The sequence below is a fragment of the Hyperoodon ampullatus genome (assembly GCF_949752795.1).
Source record: "Hyperoodon ampullatus genome assembly, chromosome: 1".
NCBI lineage: Eukaryota > Metazoa > Chordata > Mammalia > Artiodactyla > Ziphiidae > Hyperoodon > Hyperoodon ampullatus.
In genome coordinates, this window is record NC_136914.1 from 63869294 (window position 1) to 63882540 (window position 13247).

Sequence of the window (13247 nt, forward strand, 5' to 3'; positions counted from 1 at the left end):
CTCTTGGACAAAAGTGGATAGTCCCATATCCGCGATACTGTGGCTCTTTTCCCCTACCCTCCCCCTGACCCGCTGCCCCAGAAGTACAGAGCTGGGGCCTCCAGCCGACGGAGTAAATTTCTCAGCATGTGCCAGGCACTTAGGGGGCAGGTGACAGATGTGCCAATTATCTGTGTTCTGAAGTTTGGGCACACTTTGTACTCTGGTGACAGAGAGCTCTTCTCCACGTTGACAGGGCACGATCTGGGCTGGATTCTGCACAGTGGCCGTCAGCGTTAGCATTCCTGACATACTGCTCTTGAAAGCCTTGGTGTGCAGCCGAATGACGTGTCGACAGTGGTTTGACTGTCAAATTTTGTGGTGCTTGTTCGCATTCTATCAAATACTTTGCACTTAAACATGAGTTAAAGAGACAAGTCAAAAAGACTTCAACAAAACCTAAAGTTAAATACATGCCTATCCTTTATAATAGCATTCAGATTAAAACCATCAAAATGCAAAATGTTGTGGTTATACCCCTCCAGGGTCAGAGTGAATCTCTTGTTCTATATTTTTGCATTTACAGTGATTCTGAGAGGCAGGAAAATGCATCAGAGGCATTGATTTCTTCTAACAAAAAATCCAAAATTGAGAAAAATCCTTGAAAATGCGGCCATTTTGAAAATGTAGATAAAGAAGAAAAATGCTGAAGATTTGGGTGGTTTACAGAGCAGCATGATTTTGTAATTGCTGCCACCTACTGTATGTGGTTGATGTTTGTTTAAATTTAGGAAGTTCATGAAGGTGAGGCTGTTGAAATAGATAATTAGAGCAAGGTAGACATCATTAGTTTATAACATTTCTTCTCTACTCCATAAGTGGCTCTTAATTACCGAGACAGCCGCCAGCTTTCATTCATTTACCTTCAAGTGGGTTTAAAGTCTTTCTCATTTTAAAGTTCCTTTGCCAAGGAACCTTCACAGCAATGCTGTCGAGTGTGCGTTCAGAAGCATACTGCGCTCAGGGCTTTTCTGAGTTCACATGAAACAGTGTGTCTTAAGGAGGTTGTTTTGCTTTAATTTGTAGGAGCAACGGTTGGATTATAAATTAATTTCCATGAAAGAGGTGAAAATAGAGCTAGTGGAGCTGATATGAGTTGCAGCAGTTGACTTAAAAGACATTCTTTTATTAGTCCTAAAACAAAGCTTCAGATCAGCCGCTAGTTAAATGTAACAAGCAATATAGGATCTCAGTCAACAGAGGCCCTTCGCTTTTATTAAGACCCAGCTGTCAAAGGGTCATTCGGTCCTTCCTGTGGAAAACAACTCACCCATTAATGTTCGGGGTGGTCCCTCGACAGGATTTCTGAGTGAGTGCCTGACATTTAGTTTTTGAAAGGATCTAAAGCTGGGGGACTTGGACGTTGAGACTTATCAGAAGTAATGTGTTCAACCTTAGCTTCGTTAAATATGCCACAGTGTATGTCTGGAATGCTGCCACCAGCTACGTGAATTGACTTACAGGGCTGCTATAAAAGATTCAGGAGCATAAACTTCGTGGAGATCAAATCACTGTAGCTGGGAAGAGACTATACATAAAATTAATGCACTTCTCTGATGTGATGTTTTTACCTTGTTGCAACTTATATTATTTCAAGTGGCCCCTGTTCCAACGTCTGAAAACACCACAGTGAGGTCCACTTTTGCTTTTTCTGCCCTAGGCTATTTGCTTTCTAGAAGAGAAGGCCAAGCAGGATCTCCTGAAAAGCCACTCTCTGATCTGGGCCGTCTCTCCTACCTGGCCTACTGGAAGAGTGTCATCTTAGAATATCTCTACCACCACCATGAGCGGCACATCAGCATCAAGGCCATCAGCAGAGCTACGGGCATGTGCCCACATGACATCGCCACCACTCTGCAGCACCTCCACATGATTGACAAGAGGGACGGCAGGTGAGTACTGGTGCCCTGGGCGACCCGGCTGCCTCTTAAGCATCTTACATCGGAAAGGGTCCCTAAAGTGAGGTGGATTCATTCCAGTTAAAGATAAGAGGTTCCCCAACGGTATTATCAAAACCTTTCTCCTAAAAAGAAAACAGGAAATGACGCTTTTTTGCTGCCCAGATTTCAATTTGCTGTACCCTTTCATTGATGAGCTTTCTGGCTTTTCCTAACCCAGGTAATATTAGTGCTAGCATACATCAATAGGTGAAGGTGAAATGAAATTTCAGCTTTTGATTGCACTTTGTTCTGCCTCCTCACATTACAGATTTGTCATCATTAGACGGGAAAAGTTGATATTGGGCCACATGGAAAAGTTGAAAACCTGTTCCCGGACTAATGAGCTTGATCCAGAGAGTCTGAGGTGGACCCCAATTTTAATTTCTAATGCTGCAGTTTCTGAAGAAGAACGAGAAGCTGAAAAAGAGGTAATTTGGCTTCATCAGCCTAAGTTGTGTAACTTCAATCTTGTAGCATTCTGAAGCTCAGGAAGTCATTAACATCATTGTCAAAAGCTTGGTCATCTAGAGAGAGCTCGTGAAATGATAGGACACTAATTTATCCTAACTGAGGTTGCATGGTAAGACATGATAATTTTATTGAATTGAGTATGAAAAATGAAACATTTATCATTGATCACAAAGCAGCATTTTTCACTACTGACAGCATGTAATCAGATCAAATTTGGTGCTGAGCTCCAAGGCTGCAATGTCAATCGATTCTTTGTGTTTATGAACTTGCTTAAAGTGCTCCATGCCAGTGAGCATGTAATGTAGTGATAAAGGACTCAAACCACTTTGCTGCATCATTAATACCGCTAAATATCCCATGAAACCCAATCTTCTTTGATTTGTTATCCTAACTGATGCAAAAGAGTTCTGAGATGATGCAGCTGGAATGCTGCTTGGCTGGCTGACTATCCTGATCAGAAACGACTTAGAGGTCCTTTGCCTTTGATCCTTAGAGGCTCTGGCTCTGTAACTGCCCTCTCACTGGCCCGCTATTTTTACCCTCCCCCCTTAGGCTGAGCGGCTAATGGAACAAGCTAGCTGCTGGGAAAAGGAGGAGCAAGAAATCCTGTCATCTAGAGCTAACAGTAGGCAATCACCTGCAAAAGTACAATCGAAAAATAAATATTTGCATTCCCCGGAGAGCCGGCCAGTGGCCGGGGAGCGAGGGCCGCTAATGGAGCTGTCTAAAGAGAGCAGCGAAGAGGAAGAGGAAGAGGAGGAGGAGGAGGAGGAGGAGGAAGAGGAGGAGGAAGAGGAGGAAGAGGAGGAAGAAGAAGAAAATATTCAAAGCTCTCCTCCAAGGTTGACTAAACCACAGTCAGTTGCCATAAAGAGAAAGGTATGTGTCTGTTTAGATTTTCCGTCTGCATCAGTTTCAATCACATCTTATTTGTCATTGCAAACATTCTATCTATTAGTATTTGTTTCACTCTCCATTCTTTAGATGTAGTTTATTTGTATCCAGTCCCACTGATCATGTATCGTCATCGTTTATCTTACAGTCATGATTATGTTTATTCTTTGTGGTTTGTTAGTGCTGTGACAGGAAACCAGGGACAGGCAGGCTTGCTAGTCTGGTAGTTACTGCCACCTGCTGGTTCATGGGACTGGAGTAAATCAGGCTATGGGAACAGGAAAGGGCCCAGGGGAGCACTTAAACCACCCTTCAGTGAATTTTGATAGAAACACCAAGGTGGAGAGAGGATAGGAGACTTGTCCAAGGTCACACAACTCTTCAGAGATGGAGGCAGAACCAGATGAGTGCTCAGACTCCAAGCCCAGCACTCCTGATGCTATTTCTTGTTCTTGGCATAGAATTGTTAGAAGGTATTTTAAGCCCTTCAGTTTAATGCTATTCTGCATTTATGCAAGTACACATTACTGAAATGTCTCATATCTTAGTAGCCTGGTGGTTTCTCTAGATACACATACCCTGTGCAGAAAGTAAAAAATTGATTTTGTCTTTAGGTAACTGCTCAACCCAGAGCTGATATCTTTGTCTTTAGTATCTATCTGTGACATAGAGAGGGACCAGACACTGCAAGATAGCCAAGACTAATAGTGACAGCACAAGTTAAGGCTGTGCCCCAAGGCCACCCTACGTGGTGTCTGTCCAAGAACCTGCTGTTCTGGCTCCCAGCTTGGCATGCCTTCATCTAAGCCCGGCAATCTTCGAGTGGAAGGGCAGCTGTGGGGAGGTGCTAGAAAGGAGCATCCCATAGAGTGGACTTTAGGCTTATGAATAATATTTTGATTTCTTACAAGGAAAATGTATTCGTTATGTATACAACAAAAGAAATTTGTTTTAAAAACATCAAAAACCAGAATTATCCACGGCATGATAAATGCCTACTGTCATATAAATGGACTCAACCTAAAGAAAACCAGTTCTGTATATTGGCTATACTTATGTTTGGGAAAATTCTAATGAATTACGGAGAGAGCAGGCCAGCTGGGGGGATTAATAATTATAAGTGTTAAATTACAGAATGTGACTGTCAGGATTTATATGTGCACTTCAGTGAACATTCATACAGTTAAAAATGTGAGACATGATAATTCTTGGATACAGTTTACTTAGAGTTTGAGTTTTAACCAAGCATATTGAACCCTTCTTTGCAATGTATTTTCAATAATTTTTCAGACCCATTATTGACAGATTACATCTTAGCAGCAAATCTACCTGTTCTTCTTATATTTGAATTTTGTATCATTGAATACTTTTTGCTTGGAAGAAAAAAAAACATTTTATATTTGCAATTATGGAGAGTCATTTGTGCCAACCCATAGTACAATTAGAAAAAAAAATTTATATCTTATATAAATAAGACACTTTCCACATGTCTTTAGATTTTCTTTAGATGCCATCTATGTTAAAATAATTTGGGGAATTCCCTGGCGGTCCAGTGGTTAGGACTGCACGCTTCCACTGCCAGGGGCTAACATCCCACAAGCCTCGCGACACGGCCCAGAAAAGAAAAAAAGTAAAATTATCAGTGATATCCCTGCAGCCACCAATACATGACTCTAACATTGTAAACAGAGTAATTCTTTCTTCAGGTACCCTTTCTTCTTTTGCATCATTCCTGACGTCATATGAAATGGGGAACAAGTAGGCTAGTCTTGTACACCATCATATATCTTACAGTGCTTTGCACAGAGTAGGTGCTCCTTGAACAGTTATCAAGTATTAAAATGAGTGACCCAGTGGCTAGTTGATTGTTGAAACGTTTATAGAAACATTGGTGTCCATGATGACTTAATCACTATGGTATACAGGATTTTGAAGCCAGCAGGTACTACTGGAAAATATATGCTAGAAAAGCAAACCTTGGCTTTTAAAATCTACAGTAGTTCAGCTGCTAGGATGTTCCCTCTCAAAGCATCTGCTTGAGTAAACAATTGTTTTATTTGGAAAGCACTTGCCTCTGTAGTAGGAGCCCGAGAGGGATGTTAAACATCAAATGGAAGGTTAAGTACAAAGACATTACAGAAGTTTTTATGTGTAAGAGTCTCAGACACGCGTTCAGTACATGTTTGCTGCATATCGACTCAACACTGTAATTTCTCATGAGCTCTGATGTATTATGTTTGGCATTAATTTCAGAGGCCTTTTGTGCTAAAGAAGAAAAGGGGTCGTAAACGCAGAAGGATCAACAGCAGTGTAACAACTGAGACCATTTCAGAGACGACAGAAGTACTGAACGAGCCCTTTGACAACTCAGACGAAGAGAGGCCAATGCCACAGCTGGAGCCTACCTGTGAGATTGAAGTAGAGGAGGATGGCGGGAAGCCAGTGCTGAGAAAAGCATTCCAACATCAGCCTGGGAAGAAAAGACAGACAGAGGAAGAGGAAGGAAAAGACAATCATTGCTTTAAGAATGCTGACCCCTGTAGAAGTAAGTGGAGGAATTATAAAACCCTTACCCTTGTGAGTATCTGTCTACTATTGCCAAAAAGCAGGCACCTGAATTCTACCCAGAGGCATTTCTGAGGCTGTACCGACCCACCAGAAATAAGTGCTCATCTGTCCTTTCTCATTCATAAAAGGTTCCATCCCTTCTTCCTGGAATTGGATTTTTATGTTCAACAACTTTAGAAGTTTAACATAGGCCAGAACATCCCTCTAGGTGGGTTCATCTTACTTTCCAGAAATTGGCTTATCCTCAAAAATTTTGAAGTCTGTCAATAAGAAACACACTGCACTTCCTTGATTCTAATATGTACTTTTTTTCACATTTAACATTTCTGAAATCAGGGTATATATTATTATTGATGTGTGAGTATTGAATGCAGTAGTTTCTTTTTTCCTGAAAAACAAATATTAGTAAATTGATGATGTGTCCTATAATCAGTGGTGTCTTTGGATATGTTCTTATCAAGAATCATCTAAAACCTACCCACACCATCACTATTAGCTTTGATAATATAGGATAATGTGGAAATCAGGAGATTATCCTTCCTTTCAAATTACTGTTTTACAGTTGCTATTGGCAGGGACACCCCACCCCATCTTCTAAAAAAAATATTAAACACCATTGACTCCTCTTTGATGCCCTATTTAAAAGAAACCATCCCTTGCCTGTCAGGCTGGGAACTTGAGCTCCCAGCTGAATCGTGAGGATTTGTGGGACAGTCTGTACTCTACAATGGAAATGACTCTATTCAAAACCTTACTTTATCTCAGTCTAGAGAACAGGCCATCTCACTTCCCTGGAAACCACAGGTTATCACTCTTGCCTTTGAAAAGCCACAGTTTTAAGAATATGAGCAAGCAGCTCCTTGACTTTCTTAATTAACAAGAATACTATTGCCACATACATACTTCGCTGAGGCAGTGACATTTCACCCTGGGTATAGAGGAACCAAGCCTTGTTTGTTAATTTCCTTAAATAAACATACAAAACAACTGCAGAAAGAGGTCATTTTTTGGTGTGGAATTTGAGCCTTATTTCCACTTCTTAGCTGTCTTCTTGGGAGCCTGCACATGAATCATCACTGCCTTCATGCTCCACTTTGTGCCACTTGCGTTTAAAAACTCCAAGTTGCCATATTATACCTGATTCCTTTCAGGATCTTCTTTCTTAAAAAATAATTATTGGAAAACTCACCTTCTGACTTAGAGGGGTTTCCTACAAATGCTGATAGGTCTAGTAGCACGTGGAATAAGAATGTGGAATCCAAGGTCATTAGTATGCCTGTTGCCTGTCCATATGTATAGACATGAACATAGTGAGATGTCTATTAACTGGAGATTGTACTTTGCACTTCTGAAGGAATCAGTCTACAGCACCGTATCTTTTCAGCTAGCCAATTTGAATGTAATACATTCAGGTAAGTTTACGTGTAATCCTTTTATTACATAAATGAGCTAAGAGCTTACCCTGTTCTGCACTGATAGGATTAGATATCCAATCTGGCAAAAGGGATCTCTGTTCCGCACTGATTATTAGATCTTGTTTTTGTTCTCCAAAATAGTGTTTCTAATAAGGCTATTTCTCTTTGTGAAGCTTTCCCTTTAAACTGACCCCTCTAGGAGATCAGTATAATCTTTAATTTTATAAATATCTTAAGACTTGGGTGTTTTATGTTTGTATTTATTCATATATTTACTTGTTTGCTTGCTTATATTTATATAAATATATTTATAATATATAAATATATTTACATATTTATTCATGTTCATATATGCATGTAGGTACAGTAAAAATAAGATTAGCTGAGCTAAAATGAACTCGACAGTTATGGTTTGTTTCTTATTTAATATTCAAACCATACCATACATTTGCACATTGATTCAAAATGCAATGTGGATAGAATTAGTGATAAAAAGAATACCTGTATTTTAAATGTTCAATAATTTCATGGTAATTACATTATAGTTTGTGTTATCCAGAAATGATGATCCTGGAGTAGATTACAGATGTATTTATGTTCTGGTTATTTAGTTATTTATTCATTTGTTTCAGAGGTACATAGTTTATTTTTATGCCAGAGAGAACATTCACATCAAAGTAAATAATGTCATCTGAGATCATTTCAATCCAGTAAATGTCCACAAGCTGAAGTTCACTTTCTCAGGATAAATATGCCAGTTAGTTCTAGTCATTTCTCCAGTACAGTGGTGATTGGGATATGAGCTAACTTTAACCCTTTCCCCTGCATTTCCTAATTTGCAAATATTCAAATTGATTCTCTTTACATTGTGGAATTCCAGGCTTTTGTATCAGAGAATGTCTTGTTTGTCAAACTCAAATACGTTTATTATAGTGGCCTGTATCCATGTGCTTCCTATAAAAAGCACAACTTTCTGTTAAGAGTGGGTTGTGTGTGGAGGTGTGTGATGTGTGCACCATATATTGTTTTCCGGTCCTAGGTTATTTACTCCATTTATACCACAATATTATTCTGTATTAGGTTTGACTGTGTCGTTAGCATCAACTCTTAAAATGCTAAATTGAAAGCAGTATGTGCTAAATTATTTAGAAGAATGAATTCAAGTTGTTCATGGTGATGCTTTCTAAGATTTTATTTTCCTTCCTCTCTCTTTCTCTCTGTCTCCTCACTAAGACAATATGGATGATGATGCAAATAACTTGAAAGAAGCCAGTAGAGACAATCCTGAACCTCTAAAGTGCAAACAATGGCCAAAAGGAACAAAGCGTGGTCTATCTAAGTGGAGACCAAATAAAGAGAGGAAGACTGGATTTAAACTGAACTTGTACACCCCGCCAGAAACACCCATGGAGCCCGATGACCAGGTAACAGTGGAAGAACAGAAGGAGACTCCAGCAGACAAAACCAGCCCCGCTCCCACCAGGACTGAGGAGGAGGTCAAGGAAGCCGTGGAACCCCTGCTGCCTGGGGACGAAAACAGAAGTGAGGAAACGTGTGCACCTGTAAGTCCAAATAAATCGCCAGGTGAAAAACCTGAAGACGATCTAATCAAACCCGAGGAGGAAGAGGAGGAGGAGGAGGAGGAAGAAGAAGAAGAAGAAGGAAATGTAGAAAAAGACCCCTGTGGTGCCAAAAGCCAGGAAAAAGAGGAGCCAGAAGTCTGCACGGACAAAGAAGACCCTGTGCGTTTGGATGATCATGAAGAGGAGGAGGAAGAGGATGAAGAGCCATCTCACAATGAGGGGCATGATGCAGACGATGAAGATGACAGTCACATGGAGTCTGCTGAATCGGAGAAGGAAGAACGCCCAAGAGAAGCCTTCAAAGAAGTACTGGAAACCCAGGAGGCTTTTTTAGACCTTAGTGTGCAGCCTAGTCATTCAAACCCAGAGGTCCTAGTGGACTGCGGCGTTGACCTTACAGCTTCGTGTAACAGTGAACCTAAGGAGCTTGCTGGAGCCACTGAAACTGCCCTTGAATCTGATGAGGAACCCGCAGGAGAACAGGCACAGGAGCAGGACCAAAAGAACAGTGAAGAAGTAGATTCTGAGTTCAAAGAGGGAAACACAGCAACCTTGGAAATCGACTCTGAGACCGTCCAAGCGGTTCAGTCCTTGACCCAGGAGAACAGTGAACAGGACGATACCTTTCAGGATTGTGCTGAGACTCAAGAGGCCTGTAGAAGCCTACAGAACTACACTCACGCAGACCAAAGCCCACAGATCGCCGCCACTCTAGACGACTGCCAACAGTCAGACCACAGCAGCCCAGTTTCATCCGTCCATTCCCACCCCAGCCAGTCAGTACGTTCTGTCAACAGTCCAAGTGTCCCTGCCCTGGAAAACAGCTATGCCCAAATCAGCCCAGATCAAAATGCCATCTCAGTGCCATCTTTGCAGAACATGGAAACCAGTCCAATGATGGATGTCCCATCCGTTTCAGATCACTCACAGCAAGTCGTAGACAGCGGATTTAGTGACCTGGGCAGTATCGAGAGTACGACTGAGAACTACGAGAACCCAAGCAGCTATGATTCTACTATGGGTGGCAGCATTTGTGGAAACGGCTCTTCACAGAACAGCTGCTCCTATAGCAACCTCACCTCCAGCAATCTGACACAGAGCAGCTGTGCTGTCACCCAGCAGATGTCCAACATCGGTGGGAGCTGCAGCATGCTGCAACAGACCAGCATCAGCTCTCCCCCAACCTGCAGCGTCAAGTCTCCCCAAGGCTGCGTGGTGGAGAGGCCCCCGAGCAGCAGCCAGCAGCTGGCTCAGTGTAGCATGGCTGCTAACTTCACGCCGCCCATGCAGCTGGCTGAGATCCCCGAGACCGGCAGTACCAACCTTGGCTTATATGAACGAATGGGTCAGAGTGATTTTGGGGCTGGGCATTACCCACAGCCATCAGCCACCTTCAGCCTTGCCAAACTACAGCAGTTAACTAATACACTTATTGATCATTCATTGCCTTACAGCCATTCCGCTGCTGTAACTTCCTATGCAAACAGTGCCTCTTTGTCCACACCATTAAGTAACACAGGGCTTGTTCAGCTTTCTCAGTCTCCACACTCGGTCCCTGGGGGACCCCAAGCACAAGCTACCATGACCCCACCCCCCAACCTGACTCCTCCTCCTATGAATCTGCCACCGCCTCTTTTGCAACGGAACATGGCTGCATCAAACATTGGCATCTCCCACAGCCAAAGACTGCAAACCCAGATTGCCAGCAAGGGCCACGTCTCCATGAGAACCAAATCGGCATCTCTGTCACCAGCCGCTGCCACCCATCAGTCGCAAATCTATGGGCGCTCCCAGACTGTAGCCATGCAGGGTCCTGCACGGACTTTAACGATGCAAAGAGGCATGAACATGAGTGTGAACTTGATGCCATCCCCAGCCTACAATGTCAACTCTGTGAACATGAACATGAACACTCTCAATGCCATGAATGGGTACAGCATGTCCCAGCCGATGATGAACAGTGGCTACCACAGCAATCATGGCTACATGAATCAAACGCCCCAATACCCTATGCAGATGCAGATGGGCATGATGGGAACCCAGCCATATGCCCAGCAGCCAATGCAGACCCCGCCCCACAGTAACATGATGTACACGGCCCCCGGGCATCACGGCTACATGAACCCGGGCATGTCCAAACAGTCTCTCAATGGGTCCTACATGAGAAGGTAGGCAAAATGGGCAGTCACAAAACCCCTGGGCATCACTCTTGGATTGATCTGCACAAATACCTTCGAAGAGTACGATTTCAAAACCAGCAATTGGTGTGAATGCAAAAACATTTGTTGGCACCATTTATTTAAAAAAAAAAAAAAAAGCTGTATGCAGCAGAAAGCCTTATACAAGTTGTTTTTCTTTCTTCTTTTTTTTTTTTTTTTCCTTTTTCTTTTTTGGCACCTTTGTTTCTGTTACTTTTATATGAAATTCTCTGCAAAGGAAGGCCTCTCTTTGGACTACAGTTTGGAGGCAGCCACTTGCTGTGCCTGCTTCCATTAAACAATGTGGATATCAAGCCCCATGCCCCAGCCCACCCCCAATTATCTGTTTTAATACTGAACCTAGAGTTTTTTTTTTTTCTTCCCCGTCTACTCCATGTAAATGCCTTTAGCATTTCAGTTATTGTATATTTTGTTTGAGGTGACACTTCAGCATGCCGCTAATGTCTTTGTTAGTGACAGTGCATTTTGTAGTACTGTACAAGTGTTGTGCTAACGGTAAGCCATTTCTTAAGTTTTTTGCCTTGATTAGGGTGCCCTAATTTGAGGGTTTAAAAAAAAACTATATTTTTGTTAATTATAAAACTGTAAAGAGCTATAAAAGCTATTCCCATTTGGTTAGTCAAAAGGGTTTTATTGCTAAATGTTTGGTGTAAAGTTGAGACCCTTTTCCATTTTGGTGACAGATTTCTTTGGGGAAAAAAAGGCAGCTTTCTGTTTTATAAATGCAGACTTCTGTTTATTGAATGAAGCATATCTCAGTGTTTATCTGTCAGGTTTTGAAACATTTCATATATGTCCAAATACTTGGCAGGATTTAAAAAAAAATAGTGAATTTGGTGTAAAGTTGCTATTTTATGGAAATGCCTCTAACTTTACATTTTCATTCCATCTGTAGATTTTTCTATCTTTATAAAATATTGGAGTTATTTTTTAAGGAAAAATAGAGAAGTAGCTTGTGAATAGCTCAAACTAAGCTTACAAATCGCATGTAAAAAAGCAAAAAAGTTATTTGTGTCTGTTTATATTGCTTCCTTTTTTGTAGCCTTTGTACCTGTACAGGGTGACTGTAAGGGCCAAGCAGGAGAGGCGTAATCCTTGTATAAAATAGGAGCCAGCGACACTCTTGTATTTATCTGTTCTCTTTTTAGTCAGTCACTTCAAGAAAAAAAAACAAAAACAAAAAAAACAAAAAAAGCTGTACATTTTAACATAAAATAAATTATGATGAGCCATTTTTAGCCTCTTGTGTCCTGTCATATTATGATTGATAAGAGAATGACCAATTGAACTGTATCATGTGTCACATCTCAGAACACATACACATTTTGGGAAAATAAATTATTTAGTGTAAATCGGAGTTAAGAGATTTTCTGATTTGTTTTGACTTTGTGGGAGGGGGTTGGCAATAAATAAGAGTAATATCTAATAAAACCATCACATATACCAAATACCTATTTAATAAATTAATTTATAATGGATTTTAATGCTTTTCATGAAAGTTTATTTTATGCTAGTGCATACCTTCTGTATGCCAATCATTGTCTTTAAAATAAAGTGAATTTGTTTTTTTCTTTTTGACTTTGATCTTCATTTGCAAAGGGATCCTGCCCAAATATCCAGCTGCCTCATTTATACAGTCTGTATAAACTCCCCTCAGGGCCTAGTCCAGTGGTAGCAAACTTCATTTTTTTAAAGGTTAATACAAAAAACACCCAATTTGGACTTGTATGTTTGAAAAATCATTTTCTTGAAAAAGGCGTGAAAGTTTTGCTCTGTTGTGCATGAGTGATTGGATGTTATTTTTTAGAATCTAAAGTTTAGATTTAAAAAAAAAAAGTCATTGTTCACAAACGTTATCTTACGGCATTCAGAGAAAGTTCTGACTGTTAAAACATTTGCTTATTCAAGTGACAGGCCTTGAAATGAATGCTTGACTTGGCACCCATGTGGAAAGCACAGTACATACAGCCCCGAATCACAGGTCCCAATGGAGGGAGGATGCCTGGCAGGGTTTTGCCTTCTGCACTCACCCTTATTATCTTTTCCCACAGTTACGAAGCAGTCTGGGCTTGGTGTCAAGATTTTATCTTTTGGTCCCTTCTCCCCACAGCTGCATAG

The 13247-nt window shown here is 41.1% G+C and overlaps 1 protein-coding gene across 1 annotated transcript; it reads left to right on the forward strand.

Moving 5' to 3' along the window:
- Nucleotides 1-322: 322 nt before the first annotated feature.
- KAT6B (lysine acetyltransferase 6B) lies at nt 323-13247 on the forward strand (the record flags this gene model as incomplete). Its single annotated transcript, XM_079710756.1, has 7 exons — nt 323-347; nt 1700-1931; nt 2248-2407; nt 3003-3329; nt 5598-5889; nt 8561-11078; nt 13181-13247. The coding sequence occupies 7 exons, from the start codon at nt 323-325 to the stop codon at nt 13245-13247; spliced, it is 3621 nt and encodes a 1206-aa protein (XP_079566882.1).